Source organism: Mastacembelus armatus, chromosome 18 (assembly GCF_900324485.2).
Source record: "Mastacembelus armatus chromosome 18, fMasArm1.2, whole genome shotgun sequence".
Classification (NCBI taxonomy): domain Eukaryota; kingdom Metazoa; phylum Chordata; class Actinopteri; order Synbranchiformes; family Mastacembelidae; genus Mastacembelus; species Mastacembelus armatus.
In genome coordinates this window covers 10,831,131-10,855,180 of record NC_046650.1, presented here as the reverse complement: position 1 = coordinate 10,855,180, position 24,050 = coordinate 10,831,131, and the positions used below count along the sequence as shown (strand labels likewise).

Here is a 24,050-nt window from a genome sequence, read left to right as displayed (position 1 = left end):
GAACAGAGCGATGGCATCTGAAGTGTCAGGAGAAGAGACTGCAGTAGGCTGGATGGCTGTGTGTGTGTTACCTCGACGGTTTCTGTCACAGCACCATTAATCAAACTCAACAGCTCAACCAAAGGCGACGAGAGAGGGAGAGGCACGGAGAGAAAGAAAGAAAGAAAGAAAGAAAGAAGCTAATTCCACAGTGTGATGCCAGGGGGAATAGGCTATCTTGGCTGGCAAATTAGAAACTCATTCGGTTATTCCCCCCCTCAACAGCAGCCTCAGTGTTGTGTTGGCGGAACGAAACGCTGAGAGAACCATTTTAGGCACTGCCTGTGCTCCAATCGGACACGGTATTCTGCGTAATTGGAACCAGGAAAGCTGGTCTGATTGAGTGGGAGGAAGAATAACAAGAACAGTTTCAGTCTGAGTGCCAGCTGGAGAGTGGAGGGGTCAGGCTTGACAACCTGCTTCGTGTCATGAATCCTGGGTTACTTTTATTAATTCTAAGCTGTTTTCTGTATTTTACTGCATGGGTTTGACATTTACAGCATTCAGATAACATGTTTCTTTCTCCTTCCATTGCACTGACATTTTGAGTGCAATTGTATTCATAATATATCACATATTACAGAGTGAATGTCATGGTCACAGCCCAGGTTATTCTGTCCTGCCTTTATGTTACACATACATGGGTATTTGTTCTGACTCCAACCTCCATTACTACCTTGCTTTTGTTGCAGGACAGCTTCCTGGGCATGCTCTTTACAAAAAACCTTGAGATTTCATTCCTTTGCATCATCAATCTGTGATTGTCCAGCTATTCCAGTTATTCTGAGATGGTGCAATAATTCTTTATAATCCTTGGATGAGCCTTAAAGAAACCACCATGAAAGATTTAGTTGCCTTCAGCTTGAACTACAACTAAATGACAATAACGATCTGAAAACTTGGCTAAGCTCCATTGTGGCTGTGTTGGATATTATCTACATGTGTGTTATGTAATAATTGTGACATTCATGAAACCATTACATCACTAGCCACAGAATCATCCCAAAGGCTGAGCTTTGATTCTGAAATAAACAAAAGCAACAGTGTGGTGAGGTGCAATGCTTTTCTTGACTCCAGACTGTTGAAAGTGCTTATACGCGAGGAATGATTTGGGGACTGTTGCAGGATTAAATCACCCATGAAAATATATCCCATCGCATCCAGACTTAGCTCAGACCACATTGCGCCGACAGACGCAGCATTTTCCTTTGTTATGCTGACTGTTGTTGCTGCAGTTGCGTTTCTTCTTCATGTTCCAATCTCTCCGTTCTCTGTCAGAGGTTTCAACTTATTGATTCCCCTGTCTGGTAGGGTCAATTAGATTAGACCTCATCACATCCAGAAGAAGCACAAGCGTGGAGGTCATCTGGGGACAAGGACACAATCTGGGGCGCCTTTACTCAGAGACTGTGTTGACTCTGTGGCCTGGGTTGCCATGGAATTCTACAAAAGCCCATAACCTCAGCAGAAATCAAGAGAAATCTTGAACGTAATATGATGGTGCACATACAAAAAAATTAATAAAATACCAACACAAATATATTGTTGCTGGGAAACACCTGTGTTTAGTGTTTGAACATCCTAAATTGAAACTTCAGGGTATTGTATTTGTAGGCTTTTGTGCTCTTCGCTGAAAATTGGTTGGGAGTTTCGGGTGATCTGTATCGTGTCTTGGGGGATAAGGTTCTTGCCAACACACAGCGTTTCGAATAAGACCTGATTAAAGTTGATACAAGTGCATACTTTGCCTCTATGTTTGAGAAACTAATTGGAACAGGGTTTCTTGCAGAGTCTGCAAACACAACTCCAGAACAGAGTGAAATATCTGCAAAATCAGACACGAAGAATGTCACAAACAACCCAAAAACCAATATGCAGGCTTATTTGTGGGTTTGTGTACATGCAGCAATAATGTACTTGCATTCATTTGGCAGTTTATTAGGGACAGTGGTGGTGATTCAACTGTGTGGTCATTTCTGAAGATATATTTTGTGCTGATGTCCATTCTGTTATTTAGCCCAACGACTAATAGAAACGGGGTGAACAAAACTGCGGAGCTGTTGTATCAGATGTGCTATGTTTAGCTTACCGTACCTAATAAACCGCCAACTAAGCGTATAGTCATTCACACAAACGTCGGCATACAGACACCCAGACAAACACGTACACACACACACACACTCGCTAAAGAAAACAAGCCAGTGGAATCTGGCACTCTTAAACTCTAACCTCAACATAGCAAGTGGTTTACTAATAGACCTACACGCCTTAGCTCATAAAAACATGTTATTTAGCTTGCCACTACTGGCGCTTTGAAATAGTTTTGGTTTCTTCAGGTGCCAGTGTATGATGCTTTTGGTAAATCCTAATCTTAAAATGCCAAAATAAATCCATACGCTTAAAGAATTTGTGTAATTTGTGCCTTTAATCACAAAGCCATGGGCTTCATATGGTTTTGTGAGCATTTCAGAGATTCTGGTTTTTAGAAACAAGATGGAAAGTTCAATTACACACATCAAACATGATGTATTACTTTACACACGTTTCTGCCAACTGATACTTCAGCATGAAAACTGTTATCAGTCAATTTTACCTTATGGATATTTCTGCGAAAACAAAGATTTTGTTTTCAGTGCTTAGCCTGTCCACCAGAGAGCACTAACAAGGTAGTGGAATCTTTGAATCTTTTGTTTTGCCCAAACAAAAATAGCTGCTGGTTATTTTTCTGTTACTCAGTTAGTTGGTACATTTTTTCAGTTCTGTTTTTTCATTGTAAATTATGGAGTGAAGTCTGAATGTCAACTCAAGAATTATTCTTCGACCGCATGCACATTTATTGCTTTCACTCACACTCACACACACAGTCAGAAGCAGCTATTGATCGCTGGGCAGTATTTTAACAAAGAGGGAATCTATGTACAGGTACATGCAAGTCTATACATGAATGTGCATGTCCCGCTCTGTGACACTTTTTGTGCAGCTGCACAGGTACAAGCACTCAATTTCTGCCATGGTTGGACAACACAGCGTACACCCTACTTCTGTATATACACTTACAACTCTTCACTAGCATGGGGACGGTGCATTCAGGTTTGAAATTACATTTGTCTCCACTGAGCAGGTTTAGCGACATCTGTGTTTTACAGAGCTGGGAAGTGTTAAGATTGCCCTCCTCAGTCTCCGCTGCCGAACTCATTCTATTGCCCAATTTGTAGAAAATAGGAGGGTAACTCTGACCTCAATCTTGCAAGTAGCAAGTGAATAATTTCTTTTGGGACTGGGTTGAGAGAGAAAGCGGTGTGTGGTAATTTCCACTCAGGCAAAGTGGCTGACTTCAAATGCTTGCACTGTAACAGGAGAGAAGGGGAGAACAAGAATAAGTAAAGCCTCTAGAAAAAAGCAACAAAAGGAAAAACATGTCAATGAAATTAACTTCACTTTTGCAATTTCCTCTTCCTTGATGCACACATTTAATTATAACGTATCTTACTTTCACACGTATAGTAGGGATACTAGAGGACGTCAGAGGCTAACACAGATAACTATCCACAGCCGCAGATCCACAGTCATTTCCAGTTGGAATTTGTCTGAGTGACTGTCCTGGCGATCGGCTCTATTGTGGTTAAAGTGGTGGTCCTGGGTGTGTTTTCCATCTTCTAGCATACAAATAATCCATTGTTTCCACTGGTTTCAGACATGCACATAGGCACAACCAGGAGAAAAGTGGAGATTAAAAATCAACTCACGGAAACACCTGGGAAATATTCATACATCAGTCCCACAGGGTGCATCAGACTGTATCAGAGGCAATAGTCGCCTAATAAAACAGATCAGCAGGTAGTCGTGTAAACATACTGTACACACTTTTTAGGCAACACATACATGGCCCTAAAACAAAATAATCAAAATCCAAAACACATAAACACTTGAGCTGAAGTCATGATGGACAAACAGTACAAAGAGAAAACCCTGATTTCATGTGTAAGAATTGGGACCTAGACAGAAAAGATATGATCAGTTAATTGCTCACAAATTTGTTTTGCCACACAGACTATTTCATACATACAAACCAGCACATTCATAAACTCCCTGTTGTTTCCACTCGCTTCAATCAACTCATTCTCTAATTCTCCAACAGGAGTCACAGGTTTTGGCCAGAGCAAAGCCCAGTTATTTGACCGCAGCAGCTTTAGTTCGAGGCCAACTGGGGCACTCGTCGCAGCATCCAATCCAGCACATACTGTCTACACTGACATCTACTGAAAAACGCTGGAACGCACCCTCGACTCAAAAAAATTAGGTTGACACCAAAACTGCAAACAGAAAGAAATGAAAGAGACAGATGGACAGAGCACCCGGTGCTGAGGAAAACAGACTGATTCAAATGAGTCGAAAAGACAGAAACTACAAACTCAGCAGCTTTTGCAGAAGCCAAATACTTTATCAGCAATAACTGCAGTAATTTACAACCTTTCAGCAAAGTCTAGAATAACTGAACAAAGGCCGATTTTGCAGCTATTTTCACTTCACATTTCCAAACAGACAGCCAGAAAAAACCTTTCAAGCTGACTAAAATGTCTATAAACACACAGATGACATACATGTACATAATGTATGAAGGCACACACTCCTTCCAACAAAGTGAGATTTAGATCCTCCCCATCCATTTCAAATCCATCCAAAGACGTCAGTGTCTGCCAGCTGCTTCTTCCTGCCAGGATCTATCCAACATGCATCAGTGTATCACAACAAGGGGTCTTCAACACTAAGTTACGCAGGCCAGCATCCAAACACAGACTAACCTGCTAAAAAAAAAAAAAAAAAAGGCAGGTGGGATTGTGTGAAACCTCATCGGAGCATTTTGCTTTCTTAACAATTCAACACCAGGACTTTTGTTCTGGCATTGAGGCGAGGGTGAAATATAAGCTTGGGTTTTTTTTTTTTTATTTGAGTTGGACTCCCTTGCAGGGTGTTTCTGACATTGAAAGGCCGCTGATCTTTTAAAGAAAGATCTAAAGAAGCTGAAGAAGGGCAAACGAGATCTGCAGACTTCACTATGTCTGTGGCTGTTGTGAATACAGACAAGATAGTTTGTACACAGAGACTATTTCATGAATGACGCCTCAGGGCACAGTTCATCATTTTCTACTCTCTCAGTATGTCGAAATAATTTAAACTCATTTAAATGTAACTTTCCTTTGCTGATTCCTGTTTGTCACAGTTTTTACAAAGCCTGGTATCTGTTTCTTTTTATCCGACGCCCTCCATCAGACCAGGCTGAGCCTTAGGTTGAGTACTCGTCTGAGCGTAAGTGACATAATGGTAAATGAGGAGGCCTCAGGACCTTGTAGATGTTCAAAGGTCAGAAACTATTTCTGGAAAATATTCGGTTTCCATTTCAAAGAGGAGGGCAGGGGTGAGTGTGACGAGAGAAGGCCCAGGGGTGCACAGGCCGCTGTTCAGCAACAGCGACAATGGCTGTGTACACAATTAAACAGCAAGAGGACAGACTGTATGTAGTTTCCTCAATTCGTGGAAAGTAATGTTTTAATTTTTCATTTTTATGTAAAGTTGTCATATTGGGACCAATGACTCATGATTTGCATTTTTCAATATTTTCCAACTACTACAAGACTAAATGATTAAAATGAAGTAAATTGCAGAATAGTCAGTAATAAAATCATCAGTGGCTTTATACATTGCAAAACAGAAGTATCAGCGAAGACAACACAGCTCAGCCGAAACATTCTGGGACAAACACACTTTTGAGGTTGTGGGAAAAGCTATGAGAGGAGAGAACAGAGTATTTCTGAGGAGACCCTGAGGAGCAGAATGTGAGACTAATGCATTTCTTCCTCCTAAACCCAAAACCTCCACTCACAGACACAGACACAGCGCACACAGTCATGTTGAGTCTACTCAGTTGATCACCATGACGGTGTAATAACATCTTTCCATGGCCATGAGTGCCAGGTAAGGATCTAGTAAAGTGTGTGCTTGTGTGTGTGTGTGTGTGTGTGTGTGTGTGTGTGTGTGTAAAAGGGGTGAATAAAGAAAGAAAAATGACTTCTATCACCGTGACTTCAAAGTGGAGCACGTTATGAGCCAATATTCCAGTGAGGAGATAGAGTTAGATAAACATTTTAAATATATCATGGCCTGTGCTTTTAAAGCATTGACTGAAAAGCACCTGCTTTCCAAAATCATCATAATTTAAAGTCAAATCCTTGATATAATCAATGACACAAAACTTAGATTAAGAAGAAATACTAGAATGCATCATTGAGTCAAGAAGTGGAAAAAATTGAACCTCAATTTGTTTTTCACCCTGTGACCTCAGGAATAAATCTGAGGGGTCACGAGGTGCTTATGAGGAGAGCAAAGAATTAAAGACACACAAAATTGTGTTTATGTTTCAGAGTTTTCTATAATCGTTGCTATTTACTTAGAAAATATTGGAGAGTTTAGACGGGAAAATTGCTCACAGGTTTGTGAATGATGCTTTAAACTTACGACTGTCCCCTTAAAAGGAAACAACAAGACTTTGTTTCCTTTTAAGGGGACAAGAGTTAAAAACATTGCAAAACACTGACCTAGCTGATTATCAATATTGAAAGGCTTTTAGCTGAGAGTCCATCTGTATATCATTAACACTAGTTGTGAAGAGCATAATTTGCTATTGGGAAATGAGGTTTGTCAATGTCAGTGCTGTTTAACTTAAGCACCTCAGCAATTTTAAGTTGCCATAGTGCTAAATTATCTTTTATCACACTTTACACATTAAATTACAACAATATTCCTTCTACTGGTAATTATCAGTGATGTAGCAGTACTTCTACTTCAAAGCTTCACTTTACTGTCCAAACCATGCTGTACTGTAAATAGTAATGGAAGTGACCCGCAAAATTTACATCTGGTGTCTGTGGACGTTCCTGTCTGACCTCAGTCTTATCACTTTTTTTGGCTGGTAGGTGAAGCAGCCCGTCTGCTCCCATCCTCCTGTCTCTCCCAGCCCCGCGGCAAACCCTCGGATACCGGTGCAGAGGAGCTGAGTGTAGAGGGAAGAAGCAGACGGATTGAGGGGGAGGAAATGATTAAGGGTGAGATGGCGGGAAGCGTCAGCTGCACAGACAGGAAACAGGGTCTTTCCTTATCATCTTATCACCACTGGGTCCAGCCTTGGGGACTGGATCAAACAGATGCACCTTGCTTTCATTTGTCGCAGACTGCCCTGGTTTGGATCGCTTCTTTCACCTAAATTGCAGCCATTTGCTTTATCCTAACCACTCTTTCCTCTTCCACTCTGAGTTTAGCTCGAATTCATCAAAAGCTGCTGCTGAGAAACGACTGGTATGTTTAAAATTTACCCTGTGACTCAGTCAGAATAGAAGGAACACTTCAGTGAGCTAATATGTTTTCTACGAATGAAAAGGCCCCTGGAAATCGCCTCTCTGCACACAAAACCTTTCCAGCACACAGGTGATGGATGGCATTCATTTCCCGCCTTAATTTGCTGCCCTCTAAATCTCATTACCGCCTATTTAGAAACTCAAGCAAAGGTTCACACTCTCAAACATTAACACTGTGTTTATGTGTGTGAATTTTATACAGACTGAGAAAAGAGAGGATTTCTACAGTTCCTCTTCACAGACTAAATATAAGCAACTTAAACAAGCCACATTTAATCTAATAGACAATGTTTTGAAAAACAATAGTGCATATTTTGGCTGTGATGCGTCAAAGCTGACGACAATAATATTTTGCTCTCCAACAGACTGCTGGGGGGGTCTGCAGCCCTGGAGCTGAGCATGAGAATGAGACAAAGGGCCTCACAAACCCGGTCCACAATAATTGTTTCAATTATTATGGTCTGGCAAAACTCAATAAAGAAAGACATTATTCCACACAGAAGTGAAAAAGAGCGACTGACAGGTGTTTTTGTTCTGTAAAAGATCAACTTGGACCAAACTGGACGGACACTGAATTTGACTGCGGCTACGCTCAAAAATTTCTGAACAATACGAGGTGAAAAATCAAACTTGTAGTTGTGTTACGCTTCGTTTTACATCTAAAACATCGATTTAAATTAAAACACTTGTTTTCAAGGTTTGGGAGGAAGGAAGATACTCAGTTTGAATCCATAAATCTGCACACATACGTCTAAAAATGCGAGCACCTATATTTTTATGCACACTCTTTAAATAATATGACTTCTGTGACTTATATGTGATGACAACCATGTAAAGACATGCAGCTGCTGCATAAACTCTGTGTCAGTGCTTGTGTGAATAATGAGCGTGAATGAGCTGGGCACATTAGGAGTTATTTCAGTCCCAGAAACCCACTGGTTTTTTGAGCAGAAAGCTTCTCTTATTAAATGGCTAACAATGGTCACTCCTCCAATATCCGTTTTGACCCAGATTCAGGCAGAGCAGCACAGCACTAACCACCAGTCAGGTAAAAACATTACTGTGAATAATCATCGGTTAGAGCCACATTCCTTCTCTCAGTTCCTCCAGCCAGGGCTTTTTCCCCTCGCTTTCGTCCACTTTTTTCCTCTCAGTCTTCTACCTCTCTCCCACTCCTTTTTCTTTCATCATCTCTCTTCACACGCTGCCCATCTGTCTGTGTCTTATGCAACTGTGAGGGCAGACTGATGCAGCGAGGGCGCCAAGTCCAACGTAGTGCTCATTTTTCACTGGCTGTTACAGATAAAGTCATTTCTGTATTTTTACGGCTGACACTCATATCCAAAGCAAGCTTTGATAAAAGGAACAATGGAAAAAGCCGTAAGTCCTGGATCAACAAGCTCACCAGCGTCTAAGAGACATATTGCTTTAAGATATTTCATCATGTATTAGGTGACCGCATGGAAAACAAATGAGTTAAAAAGAGCAGGAAAATACATTAACCTTAGTTAAATAGATGGAAACAGAATATGATTCAGGTTGGAGAGGTTGCTGTGAACTACGTCTGTCTAAGGTACAGTCCAGTAGTTATTCCTCAAGGGCCTGAAAGCATCTACTGAAAGTCATCAATCAGCTTCTTTGTACGATGGTCAGGAAAGCACCGGAAAACCACAGGGTGGGGGGGGGGGGGGGGGTAATGTCACCAACTACCAGGTTATCATGTTCAACATGAGGCTGAGGAGACACAGACCCTAAAACGAGACACTGTGAGCCATCAAGACAAAGTAAACAAGTACTAAAAAACTAGATAGATAGATAGATAGATAGATAGATAGATAGATAGATAGATAGATAGATAGATAGATAGATAGATAGATAGATAGATAGATAGATAGATAGATAGATAGATAGATAGATAGATAGATAGATAGATAGATAGTTCTGCGTTTACATGTGCTCGAATGACGCATCTCACAAAACTAGTCAAAAAAGTCAGAAACTCCTAAAACTAAAATTACTTCAGAAGTGACGTTCATTGATGCTTTAACCCTACTCTCTGATGTACTGAGTGAAAAGAGACAGCAGAGACAGAGATGAAGAGCGTTGGAGCACAGCCCTGTCTCTACATGCACGACTGGTGGAAAAATGTCTCTCTTAATGGATCCCAGCTTTCTACAGCACTTAGAACAGCTAAGACCAGCCAAGGGAATAAAATATGGCATTATTATTATACTGCAATTATCAATTATCCTCCCTACTTCTACTTTCACTGTCTCTTTCTTTCTGACACAGACGTGCACGCTCACACACACACACGTGCCACAGACTTGTGCACACCCATGATTACTTTTCCCCCGAAGCCTACAATGGATTACAAGGGAGCACAAATACATGAAGACACGTGTAAAGGCCAAGACTCAAAATCACCAGGTACATGATCTCACACACATCACAACATTCCCGATTCAGTACGCTCACACGCTGTGACAGCCGCCCTACAGCACAGTCAGTACATGATGACAGGCGGATATTGGCCTTGTAAATTGGTGTTAGGAGACCTGTCCTTTATGTAGTTAAAGGAAACACATGACAAAACCCCACAGATAAAGCCCAGGTGGCCTATTTTTTTTTTTTTTTTTAAACATCATTTCACTCGAAGACACACAGTAAACGTCGGACTAAATCAGACGTGGGGTGGTTTCTGGAGTCCCGGCTGATGTGCTGTGCCTCACTCTGTATCTGCTAGGCTCATCTATGTTTCCAAAAAATCTCAGCTCTATGTAGGCTGCACGTAGTTTTCCCATTACTCACACATCGCCCGGGTCAGCCTACGGACTCTCACTATGCAGATGCCATACTGGAAAAAAAAACAAAAAAAAAAATACCAGAGCATTTTATTGGCTATAATGTATCAATAACTGACTGAATTCAGTCTTTTATTGTAATCGATAACTGCCAACTTAACAGCCTAAGCAGCAGTACACACCATTTTAAAGGTATCTCTGGAGGATTTAATCTACATCACTAAATCACCCAAAACACTGAGTGTCTGGGAATAATGATAAGGCAGTTCACCCAGAAAGCCTTTTCTTGGTATTGCTGGGATGCAGCCAGCAGTCTCCTTATCAGCACTTGACTACGCAGGGCGAGCTTTCAGTGCTAAGCCGGAGTACATGGTCCAAGGCTCTTAGATTTAAACTGGGATGGAGTAGAGGGCAAACCTGCCAAAACTCAGCTTACCTACATTTTTGTCTCAATTAGGTTGATGTTTTTATGATCTAGAAAACATTCAGTTCAAGTTTTAACATCAAAGAGACACAGGTTTTAAGCTGAAAGGGATTTTCTGAAAGGATCATTTTTTACACAAAAATCTTCCTTATGATGATAATTTACTGCATCTGGTCATTTCACACTTCAACCACTATGTGCAATTTGCTATTTGCTCTGTTTTTGTGCATGTCTGCATTAGACTCAGTGAGCTTTGAGTCTGGTTTCTGGACTTTGGCACATAACATCCATTTGGTATATCAGTCACCCTGCCATGATGTCAGCTATTTGTCCTTTTATTCGACTGCAAAATAACAGAAAGTGTGAACTGAAAATAGTTCTGTGTCTGTAGACTAGACCTGAACCATGAGCTGAGGTGTGTGTGTTTATACAGGACCAGCCCTATACCACCAACACAGCTTTTACAGCTGGGCTGTTTGGACTTGACTGATGAACTGTGCCATATGTCCTGCGTGCATGTGTGAGTGTTTGTGTCTATACACGGCTGGGAGTCAGGAGGCTCAAACCATAAACAAGTTAACATTTTGACCCTGAATAATAACAGAATCCCTGCATCAACAACATATTCAGCCTTACAACCTGTAATGCTTCTATTTCAGAGCCAAAATTGTGAAGAATAATGAAAACAGGTATAAGCACCATTATAAAAAAAAAACATTTAGAAACACTTTAGCCATTTATATTACTCCAGAAAACCTCATCTAAGACACAACCCCCCCCCACACGACTAAAATTCTTGAGCCTTTTTATCTGGTTTCTCAGTTTCTCACTCACTCTTGTTCTGTGTTGGATGCCTTATACTGTGCTTGCATCTAAATGTGTATCTGTGCAGGCATGTGCTCACTCTTTGTGGTATTTTTATCAGTGGAAACTCCTGAACAATTAGCCGGCAAGTGCTTCCCCTCACTACCTGCTGCTGTGTAATTTAGAGGAAAGCGGCGGCGGCGGCAAAGGCAGCAAGGCCACGCAAGGCCTCATTAACATCAGCTTTACTGAGCCACAGTCACTCCCTCCACGCACAGCAGGCTGCAGACTAAATGGCACGAACATATAGCCCAGACACTGTGCAGTCACACACGCACCAAAGATTTCTGAAAAACTGACTTCAGGATCTTTATTCAAAGATGCAGAGAAAACAAGAAAAGAAATGAGCACAGACATTTAGGGAACACACACGTTTAGAGCCACATTCCCTTTATCTTTCCATCTGACTCACCGCTGCCCTCTGGAAGGCTCCCTTCGTGTAGGTGCCTCCTCCCCTGTAGTTGATGGCTGGGATCTCCTGGTTGAACAGGGAACACTTGTGCTGGTGGGACTTCGGTGCAGTGATGTGGTCCACCCTTGTGACCACATGCGTCTTAGAGGAAAAGGTGACCAGTGCCACCCTTGTGTTCTCCGGCGCAACGGGGAAGTCAGACAGCATCTTACGTACGAACCTGAGCTCGCTCAGGAAGTTATTGGCCCCCACGCTGGACGACTCATCCACCAGGAAGACCAGGTCCAAGCACAAGCTTTTCTCACGCAGCTCGCGGACATTCCGCTTGAACGCCAGGCCGAGGCGCTCCACTTTGCTCTCAGCGCTTTCTGACAGGTTGCCAGCTGATGAGGAGGAAGTTGGGGGTGACATCGGCCTGGACCGGCGGGACTGCAGCTGGGGTTGGGAGGGTTGGGCAGCTGGCCAGGCTGTGGTCCATACATCCAGGATGCACAACAGCAAAAGACAAGTAGTCCATGATGGTGTTAAAGAGTACCTTTGAGAAAACATGGTGACAGTCAGCACAACACCTGCACTAAAGGAGGATTTTGTTATAAAGGAAAAAGCAGAAAGTGGATCCTTTTCTCAAGAGGATTTCAGTGAAGATAATTGTCTTATGGCTGCATCAGTGTCCAGGAACATAGCAGACAGCTACAGGTTAGTGCAGAGTTCCTCAAAAGCATTGCCGGATAAACGGGAAGATTCTTCTATTCTCACTCAAAATGTGCCTCTGTCCATCTGCTTTTCTCTTCAGCAGAAGAAAGTATGTTCCTGTCTGGAAAACTGTTTGGGATTGTTTTCAAGGTGTTTCCCTGACTGTCTTTCTACAAAAAAAAAAAAAAAAAAAAAAATCACTACAGCTGGCCTTTTCCTTGCTTTTTGTAAAATCTGTGTCTGTGTAAATGTATTGTTTAAGGTTTAAAAGTCTGTAAATGTCCCTTCTTTTCCCTTCTGCTTCCCTCTTCTGTCAATTTTTTTAGTCTGTGCATCAGATCCAAAAACCACCCAAGCCTCTTCAGTCCTCTCCAGTCCCAGTGTGCTGCTCCTCAGGCTCCTGTTTGCCTATGTGACGTTCCTGCCTGCACCGTCCGCCAAGCTCCGAATGCTTGTTCCCCTCTTCTCCCAAATCATTTAAAAAAAACACACAGGAGGAGGAGGAGGAGGGAGGGAAAAAGTTGAGAGACAGAGAGAGGCTGAGGGGGAAAAAGGGGGCAGTCCGGTCGTGGACGTGAAGTCATTTTTTTCCCCTCCATCTCTCCTCCTCCTTTCCTCTCACCTCCCCCTCTCTCCCTATCTCTTTCTGTCTCTCACCCTCCCCCCTGCTTCCCCTTCTTCTCTCTGTCTCCTCTCTTTCACCCTGTATCTGTCTCTCGTCCTGGCAGTGGCGTGAGGTTTGGTGTCAGTGCAGCGCCTTGCCTGTCAGCTTGTCAGTTTTCCCAAAAACAACATCAGCAACAGGCGCTGATAATAGCAGAAGATCAAACAAAGTGCGAGTGAAAGGTGGGATAAAGTGAGGGCAGGATAAGAAACAACATCAGGCAGAGTTCAGAGGAAAGACTGAAATCTCAATCTGCACATGGAGTTAGGAAGCAGTTAAGTCTGTTCTGAATATGCGCTTTGTGAAATCATCACTCTTTTAGCAACTGTAATTTCCTCTCCCTCCTCCTCTCTCCATCGCTTCATGTATCTTGTTCAAGAAAAAAGAAAAGGAGGGAAGAGCTGCCCTTCTTGCTCTCTGGATTCCTCTATTCCTTCCTGCACCCCAGGGATTCACACACTCTTTCACTGCACTGTCTTTCTACATCTCCTCATTCTACTACAGTATCTCCCTCTTTCTCCTTCTCTCCCCTCTCTGTCGTGTTTTCGTCCAGCGATTTTATCTGTAACCAAAACAAAGGCAGCCGGTGTTACAGAGGCACACTGCGGCTGTGAAACCAAAAGGCCTGAGATTTGCTGCAGAGCAAAGAGCTGGCTGCACAAGGAGCTGCAGAAGGTGTCGGGGTATGGAGGGAGAGGATGACATAGGACATGGAAAAGACAATGAAGGAGTGGGAATGAGCAAGGGAGAAAGAAAAACATACATTACATGGCCAAAAGTATGAGGACATGCAACTACCACACCCCTACGTGACGACACCAAACCACGGTCTTTGTGCTGCTTCTATAGGAGTCTCCGAAAGTGGACACTAGAAAGGATTTTGGATAGTGGCTACAGGAGTTTACTTTTACCAGTTACAGCAACTGAATGGGAGTTTCATATTGATCCAGGGCTCATCCCAAAGGTGCTGGATATGGCTGATGTCAGGAAACTGTGCATGGATCATGTATTAAGAATGATAGGATTCACGACAGGAAAGTTGCCATAAAGCTGGAAACATATAATTGTCTAAAACGTCACTGAAAGCTGCAGCATAAAGACTTTCCAGGACAAAACTTAAGGCTGCACGTAATGATTATTTTCTCAGCTAAGTGCCCAGTCTCTGAAATGTCAGAATACAGTGCAAAATGTTCAACAAGCCAAGCTGATGTCTGCAAATGTCCTGTACAATCACCTAAGAGAGAGAAATGCAATAGATCTATATACACACATAAACAAGGAAACACACACGTGCGCTGTCGCTCGCACACATGCTCAAAGGGGGATGAGCACAGCTGTGACTTCCTGCTTTCTGGCAATGGAGACCCCTCACCAGACTCTCCTGGGTGTCCCAAGGGAGAGATGGGGGTGGTGGATGAAGGGGAGATTTGTGTGTGTGTGTGTGTGTGTGTGTATATGGGGGGTTGTCACTTAATATTTAAATAGGTGTGGGAGAATCTACACACGTCCATGTACAAGGCTTTGTCTTATCTGAATGTTTGAACGTACAAATGTAATCATTTTATGATTTTTTTAAATAACATTCAGAGAAAAATACAAATCCCATGATAAAAAAGTCAAAAGAGAAACTCTGAAGGTGTTAAAAATTTAAAAAGGAAATACAAATACAAATACAGTCTGAACCCGAACACACACACACGTAGAAAACACACATCAACACGATGAATATCAACAGTTTCCCTGTGGTTAGTGCACTGAGGATGCTGATGGTACTACTTGGTCTCACAGAACAAACAGAAAAATACTAACTGGTGGTCAAATCTGTACTCAAAAAACGTGCAGATACACACACACACAAGGAGAGGTCAGAAAGTCAGACGGTAACAAACTCACTTCTAGTTTCTATTCACACTCTGGTTATTCAGGTAAACCAAAAAGACTTGAGAGGGTAAAATAAACGAACACCTCATTCATCACACCAGTTCTCTCACCTGGTCATCTCCTGTTGGATAGTTATCGCAGCTACAGGTGCCAACACGTTCCTCATATTTCATGGCATCTCAGCAGGAAGACAACCTAAAACATGTAATGGATGGATGGATGGATGGATGGATATAACAAAAGTTGTTCTTTTTTTATTTTTTTTTTGCAGAGGAGTGTGTGTAGTGAGAAAAAAACTCTGGAAACCATCAAAACTAATACAAACTGACCTCTATCACTGTACAGGCGTCTCCAGTCACACCACACACTTTTTGAATGAAGAGCTCCATGGAAGAAGACCTGGGAGGACCAGTGTTAAAAATAAATAAATAAATAAATAAAAACATAAATAACTAAAATGTAAAATGTATGCTGACCCGCCACAGTCCCTCTGACAGATGAAATAAGCCCTTTATGGTCACATTAGCACAATATAATCAGACAATTACTCAGGTAGAGCTAAAAGCAGCAACAATGGGCTTGTGGTGTGGGCTGATTTGAAATAAAAAACAACACTGCTTTTAAACTCTAATAATAACATTTACATTCAGCTGTTACCTGCCATTGCTCCGCATTTACTGCAAGTTGAATTTACTTCACATTTGAAATACTTAGAGTAGTTTATCACCGGGAATTAGGGAATAATGTCACTGTTTGGAGCCAAATGTACTCTTTGTCAAAAGAAAGAGAGGGGAGTTTATAAACTCTGAGTGGCTGTTTATCAAAGCTGTCACGTTTTAATCAGCGACTTCCCCGTGTTTAGCTCCCAGCTGGCTAATTAGCAGCGCCAAGCTAATGTAAACACCGTGAAGTTTACCGGGTGGTTTGTAAATGACAAAAACGATTTAAAACATTTTGAAAACAAGATTAAAAGCTCACTTACCTTTTTTTTTACTCCCAGCTGCTCTTCTTTTACAGCTCAACCACACTGTGACAGCGTCGGACTGCACTGCCCCCTGCAGGCCACCGGCGGTCACTACAACAACAGGGGATGCGCTGACACCAGGTGACCGCTAGATGGAGCTGAGGTACAGATGCGAGTCAGCTGCAGCAGGTTTTAATTAACTCATTGAAAAATCTATATGCTCAGTTAAAAAGATTAATATATATGCTTCTGCATTAACAAAATACTGAACTGTGTAATAAAGTAAAAGTTATGCATTAAAAATAGTAAAAGTCTCAGGAAAATGTGCTTGACACCTTTTTATAAGGATCTAATACTAGATCATTACAGGTACATCCATCCATCCATCATCTATACCCACGTGTTCCTGTTCAGGGTCCCAGGGATCTGCTGGAGCCTATCCCAGCTCTCTTTGGGTGAAAGGCAGGGGTACACCCTGGACAGGTCACCAGTCCATCACAGGGCCACATAGAGACAAACAACCTCACACACTCACACTCACTCCTATGGGCAATTTAGAGTCACCAATCACAGCCTATTGTGATTATACAATGTATTTACAGAATATGATATATTGAATATGTTTCACGTTTGTCTTAATACAATACAATAACCTAGAAAACATATATAAGCGTCATAACAAACAATCAGCTTCAGTGTCATCTGTGAGATGTGATTGTCTTGTCTAAATGTTTGCAACCTCAGTGTGCTGTGAGTAAGATGTTTCCAGTACTATAATGTGGGTGTCTGTGTTGGTGGTTAAATGCATCAATGTCTGCATATGCATGTCATAAAGGGCGTGTTCTCCAAAGGGGGAAGTAAGACTTAGCACATGACAACAGCACGTCAGCTCAACACCAGATGTGACATTTTGTTCTGGCTGATATTTTTATAAATCAACTCAGCAGCACTATGTTGTAAGAGTTATGGTTCTGCATGTCTGTGGCTGTGGCCCTCATTTCCTGAAGACTCACAGTTCCATGCAGAGTCATTTCTGCATTTAAACAAATGTAAATTTGAATCTGCCCACACAGGCTCTTGCACTGCTTTCAACTCAAATGTATTTTATGCTTAAGAGCTTTTTTTCCTCCTTATTCTTATCCTTATGCTGACAAAGAATCATAAGGCACGGAAACAGACTGCAGATTTTATAGGGTGTGTGTGCTCATCCAGAATATCAATACAGCTACATGATCAGATTCTCATCCTATCTGTCTATGAGGCTCTGTATGAATTTGTGTTTTGTGTGATGCTGTGGGTGAGATCTAAATTCGTTGTTTGTCAAAAATTAATGGTTTAATGTTTAATTGAAACTATTTTTAGCCTGGGCTGCATTCGCACACTGCATAAATATTTTACCAATCCAACAAGCCTGCAAGAAAGTGATGTCCTTGAGGTAGAAACTCAAAGACACACTCACACATTTATTGTCCTTTGCTCAATAACCTCACACATCACAGTCTTTAGTGTATGCTCGCATAATCTGGTGATCTCAAACATGACATCCAATTCAAAAATTCAAATATGCACATTTGTTTTCATGAATATACATCCAGGTAAGCAAATGTGTTTTTAACCTTTCATTTTTATTGGAACTAGCAAGTGATCAGTGTAACAGCTGGTTCCTGCAAACCACTAACGTATGAGTCACATGCTTTGCCTTTGTCCTGAGCTGCTGGGTGTACAAAGATGAATGAACGTGCACAACAACACAGGGTAGAGAGTTACAGACTCAGGGGAAAGGGCATCGTGGAAAAGGTCTGCAAGGCGGAAAGGTGTTGGATTCTACACCTACACTAGAGAGACAAATCTTATAAACACACACACATCCACACGTACTCCACGTATCCCCCCATCTACATTACTACCTAAAATAAAATGCTAATCCCAAAAAATCTTAACTCAAAATCTATTCTCAAGCTTTCAACAGCTTCTAATGGCCCATGTGATGGAATAACTCACGCACTGGACCAAGGGTAGTGTTAGAGATAGTATGCAAATCCCTCTGTGATCAGTGGTTCAGTCAGTTTTGCATTCAGACATTAGGATCTGACATACAGCTTAAAATCGCAAAGGGAATAATGAAATCAAGGGGACAGGAAACGCTGCCCATGGAAACTAGATTTTGACACAAAGATGCTGTATGGTATGAAGCAGGGCATCAGGATTAGGCTGAGTAAAAATACAGGAGCCACTGTTTGTTGTTTTTGTTGTGTTGTGGTGGTACAATCAGGTCAATTAGCACAGAATGGTCTGCAGTCCCCGAGGGTCCAGGACAGTGGGACAGTTTCCTGCTTTGTCTGAATATAAACAGCCAGTGTTTATATATATGAAAGGAAGGAAGAGGGGAGACAGAAGACAAATACAGTGGAAATTAATGAATAAAAGTAGCTGAAAATGAACAAAGGTAAAGAAAGAAAAGGGATAAAGGAGAGTGAATGAAGCTAGTTGGAGGAGGGAGGAAAAGGGGGGAGAAAGTGAGATGAGGAGGCTGTCTCGTGAGGCAGTGCGAACTGGATTCAACCAGACTTCCATGAGCCTTGCTCGGAGTCGATGGTGGGGAGGCAGGACTGAGGTGGGGGTGGAGGGAAATGATATGAGAAATGTGCAAACAGATTTGTTTTCATCCTCACAGGACTTTACATTGACTTACAGAGACTACACTCACACTCAGCACTTATGAAAGTGAAGCTACTTTACGTGACAAACACCCCAGTCTGAGTCTTTTGCTGTACATATATTCTCACTCTCGAAGAGGAAGCTGTGGTTAGAATATCTACATGAACACACACACACTTCCTGTACTGTGCTGAAGTGAGCTGCTGGCTCAGCTGGTCAGGATTTCTGCACATATCAAACCTTTTGTTATTGTCAAGAGCTGCCTGTTGGTAGTTTTGGAAACTAAAGGAAAACTACTGCAAAGAAACCAGCACTATTCAACTCAAAATTTGTCTCAGTGTTTGGAAGTGACTTTTTGTCTATATCTTTTGTTTTCTTAGGGGCTGAACTGAATATGTTCACTGAATATGTTGTGACCCTGTCGCCATGGGAGCGTTTATGCTGAAAGTGAACAGTAATGTAAAGCATATTGGGTAAACAAAGAGCCAGATGAGAAAAGTGTGTCAGCTGTGCTGCAGTGCACAAGGTGAGCAACAAGACAAGACACAGACCACATCCCGACTGGGTGAGGTCGTGTCACACAAGGGGATCAGTAGTCCCGAACATGCAGAGTGACGTACTAATGGTTATGTATTTCTAGAACATGTGGCTGGCCTGCTTTAGCAACTCCAAGACCAAAACAGATTTTTCAGGATGCAAACACAAACACAGCATCAGTCTGTTATGATGAACGTTTTAGCAAACAGTTGCCTGTTTAAACATCTGGAAGATCCAAAGACACTGCACTTCATTCCCCAATTTTCACTCTCCTTTTAGCTCTGTTTTGGTCTCCACCAGCTCCTGAGAGAAATACCTGCTTCTTCAAATGCAGTGGCTGTTAGCTGACTACATGCTGTTTGGTGCTGGGCAGGTCGGGTACAGTCGGAGCTTTTTCTCTGAAAATAGCTGCAAAACGACTGAGATGAGTGAGACAGCACAATGAGAGCAGCCACGGAGCTGGGTGATAATCCTCTGTGGGTCAGCAAGGGCAAACCCCATCACTTTAAGATAAGACTAGAAAAACACCAGAAGAAGAGCTGTTGCCTTTTCATCTCATTGATTTTGATTAATGATTATTAAATCATTTTCTAATTCCTTGAATGCAGAGTCCCTCCTGAACCCAAAGACCCAAATCAACTCAGCTTGTTTGGACGTGATCTTGGTACATGTTTTGGAACAGATTATTCCAGGAACTCATATGTTTTTGGGGACACGGTAAACACATGGCTCAAGTTACCATTTCCACTCCCATGCTCACGCTGCCTCTTCACTCCTCCACCTCCTTCTCCTCTTCCAGCCCTCCAATCCATCTTTCTACCCGCTTTTCTCTTCGATCTACCTTTTGCTCGTCCCTCCAACTTTCGCTGGAAGTTAACACATTCCTCTCCCCCTCACAGAGATCACAAACTCTTTTCCTGTTCCAAACATTTTCCTCCCTCTGTCCACACACTCCTTCTCTCACACCTCATCCCTCTCTCTCTCTCTTTCTCTCTTTCTCCCTTCTTTCCGTTCCCTCTCGTCCCCCATGTTATGAAACCCCATGTAATGTTTAGCAGTACATGGGTATGAATAAACAGTATGTCACATTGCTAACCCTCATGCTGCAGAATGAACATTTGATCGCTCTTCCTGAAGAGCAGAAGTCATGGAGGTTTCTTGGAAAATAGTGGGCGGGGATTATTGCTATGCTCCTTAGTTGGTGTTAATATGCAAAGCTGATATGAGGATGTAAAACATACTGAACAAAACAGCGTGTGTGAGTAAACTGACTTTAAATGTAAAAGAAATAGTCAGTGGTCATAATTTCAGAAGCTGCAGGATTTAAGTAATCAATAGCATGTTTTTTTTTGTTTTGTTTTGTTTTTGTTTTTTTGCTTTTTTTGTGTTGCTCCTCATATTTTGGATTTTATACTAGAGATATTTAAGTCCCTATGTTCCCTGAGAGAGATGGGATTTTTTTTAAGATGACATAAAGACTATGCCTCCTCTTCTTCCTTCTTCTCCTCCCCACAATATTATCATGTAGGGTAAGGGTAGCTAGGTTTGGCTTGTACAATGGGTCAGCTAATGCTAATAGACAGGCTTAGTGCTGCAGTGCCTTTGTTCTCCCTGTATGGCTAAAACATAATCGAATTACGCAGCAGATTATTTTTCACACAGTGCTTTGTGTGCAAATCTGCAACTTGTTTTTCAGGAACTCAGAGAGGAGGAGGTTGAGAATTTAATGTATGGTGACTGGAAGAAACAATCAATCAATCAATCAATCAATCAATCAACAGTAATTTAATTTCATCATGTGATCGCTACACAAAAATAGAAAATAGCTTAAGCTAATAAATGTCAGTGGGGATGGTTTTACCTTTCCGAATACATCTGCAGGTAAATCCTATTGTAATGTAAATGATTTACTGATTTGGATTGGATCTGACCTGGAGTAACAAAATCCACCTTCCAGCACCTCTCCTGCTCATTAACACCTTATGTTATAACTCGTTTGAGTAATTCTTAAAAAAAAAAAGCAGACTTTAAACACAACTCTATTACACCAGCCATTACTTTCAGTGTTGCAATCGACCTTGTTGGAGACCTGCATCTCCCTGTGGTCTTCCTTCCTGGCACCACAGCCATTACCTCCATGTTAGCATGTTATTGTTCCAATTTTCTAGCCACTGAGCTGCAAACAACCTGTAACAGCAAAGTTACTCATTAACAGCTCTATCTACAGCATCTCCATGCTTTTTAACCACCCGATCTGCCACCAGGAGCCAGTTCGTGTGTGTGTGCACATGGACGAATGCTATGCAGGTGTGTGTGTGTGCATGTGATGGAAAGGTGGAATGTGTGTGTAATAGCTCAGGAGCTGAAGAAGGTCTGCGCAGGTGCATATAACAAAATCTAGCTTTCCGGCTTAGGTGATTTTAATCACAGCTGCTCATTCCATCGTTCGTGCATGCCGAGCCAATCGTTTTTATTTTATTTGAAGCACAGCAGTTAATCTTCAAGCTGTTTTCTATGCTGGATATGAAACTTTTTGTGTGTGTTTGTGTGTGTGTGAGTACAGGTTTGTGTCCCATGGTCACGTCCCTGACACACAGCTATGCCTAAGTGTTTGGCCCTATCAGAGTAAAGGCCCAGGGTCAGGTTTATCACCCTGATAAGCTTCCTTAACAGCTGACTCAGGACCTGCCGCCTGTGTCTCCTTCACAGCTTTAATCTGAGGGTAGTCAGGCTCATGTTGGGGGAAGAGTATAAGACTTATAGTGTCTCTGATAGTTTGGAAAATAACCTACAAATGTACAAAGAAGACAATCAAGGAGTTGTTTTAGAGCAACAGATTGTTCTCACTTGAGTCAATGACATTGATCGCACTGATCATGTGTTGCTGAAGAGCAGAAGGCAAAAAGCCCAGAATAAACAATAAGTGCCGATGGCTTGACTGTGTCTGTGTCCGGTGCTTCATTTCAGACCCTGCAGTAAAATAGAAACCGGAAACCTGGTGCTCACTATTCCACTGCTTCCCGACTGCACTATAGAGGAAGATCATTCATGCCTGCATCCCAGTCTGTCAGCGTCTCCAGGGTTTCAGCTGCAGGCTGCTCAAACACACACATTTACACACACACACACACACACACATATGAGACTAAACCCAAGTCACCAATTGATCCCTCAGGCCGTGTATACCTGAGTTAGTGTGTCAGCCTTCCAACATAACCTGAAAGGCTGGAGATCCAAATGAGCTTTTTAGAGAATCAGAGTCATGCTTTGGCAGAGGTGTCTTGGGTTTTGGCTCATAATAACTGAATACCTTGCTCTGTGCTGTATCTAACTGCATCATTTCCTCAACTCTTCCAGATCAAATAAAAGTGATGTGGTCCATTTCCCAAAGCTCTCAGTTTAATAGTTTCATATTTTATCCTTAGCTTTTTATCCTGCTATAATTAGAAATAATCTAATTAGAAACAATCAAGGCGACAATAGTAAATTGCGGCTGTTTAAATTCAATCAGTGAGACTGGAAGATAACTACGGATGTCACTATCAGCACAAAACAATAGGGGTCACACTGTTTGATCAATAAAGCCATTGTATACAGCAAGTCCTCCAACCTAAACAACCAAGTAGGTCATATGTTCCTCTGATAAAAGCATTAAGACCATATGAATTATCATAGCTGCCACTTACATGCAACCATAAAAACATGTATTTAAAGTTATAGAGTGAGCATGAATTCATTCACTGCTCCCTGTATTATGTTGCCTAGCTGCTCACACCACTTTTTACCATTTACACACGTCTAGTAAATAAAATGAAGTGGGAGAATGGTTTAACACTAGGAAGCTTTGACCATCAAATCAGACACACAGCAACAATAAAACATGGCTGTACTTTCCTGAAAAAAAAAAAAAAAAACAACAAATTGACGCCAGCAAAAAGTCAACAAATTGTATTTTAATGGTCAAGCATGCGTACAGCGAGTGAGCAGAAACACCACACTGTGTACTTCTTCCTGCTTCAATGATCTGGGACATTTAGAGTCTTTGTTTTTTTTTTTTTGTTCTCACTACACATCAAAACCTTTTCTGCTGATTTGATCTGTGTGGAGACAAGCGTCAAAGACAGAGGTGGCAGAGGTACAGCCGAAGGGACACGTGCTCGACACATGCACGCTGCACCAGCCAGCTCAGGTCTACTGAGATTAGTCCCTGTGGTTATGTAACTCACTGGAGTCTCTCAGGTAACTCAGTCTTCCTTTAAAGTCACAACTGAAGCTAAATTTGTTGGGCATGAACTGAACTATTCTTTCAGCTTTGAAGAGGTACGGGTTTGTTTTGCACAGTATAAAGAAAATAATAACACTAAAAATGAATCATTGGTCATATAGAAGCAGCAGCCGCCTCATGTAGACAATAAAATACAAGTATTTACACACAAACTAAACTACGCAGGGCCTGTGTATAGTATAAACACAGCCATCTTTACAGGCCTGTTTAAAAAAAAGCTGTTATTGACACAGCTTTCACTATAATAAGTTCAAACAAACGACTACTAATAATCAGGATTGTCTGAGAAACACTTTAACAATGGAGCTACATGAGTCACAAACTGTGTTCAGACCTTGGAATAATGCTACATTTGCTGTCAGGCTTTGGCACTTGACTTATGGATGCAGGACACTGGCATTTAGCACAGGGTTTTC

At 41.8% G+C, this 24,050-nt stretch overlaps 1 protein-coding gene across 2 annotated transcripts in view; it reads right to left on the bottom strand.

Annotated features, from left to right (window-relative positions):
* Positions 1 to 15,373, bottom strand: part of svep1 (sushi, von Willebrand factor type A, EGF and pentraxin domain containing 1) — a 68,578-nt gene extending 53,205 nt beyond the window's left edge. For both annotated transcript variants that reach the window (XM_026299390.1, XM_026299391.1), the window contains exons 1-2: positions 15,301 to 15,373; positions 11,953 to 12,487 (exon numbers count right to left, since the gene is read on the bottom strand). In XM_026299390.1, the coding sequence (XP_026155175.1) occupies positions 11,953 to 12,487; positions 15,301 to 15,356 (591 nt within the window). In that variant the 5' untranslated portion in view covers positions 15,357 to 15,373. The remainder of the gene's footprint in view (positions 1 to 11,952; positions 12,488 to 15,300) is intronic.
* Positions 15,374 to 24,050: the final 8,677 nt, after the last annotated feature.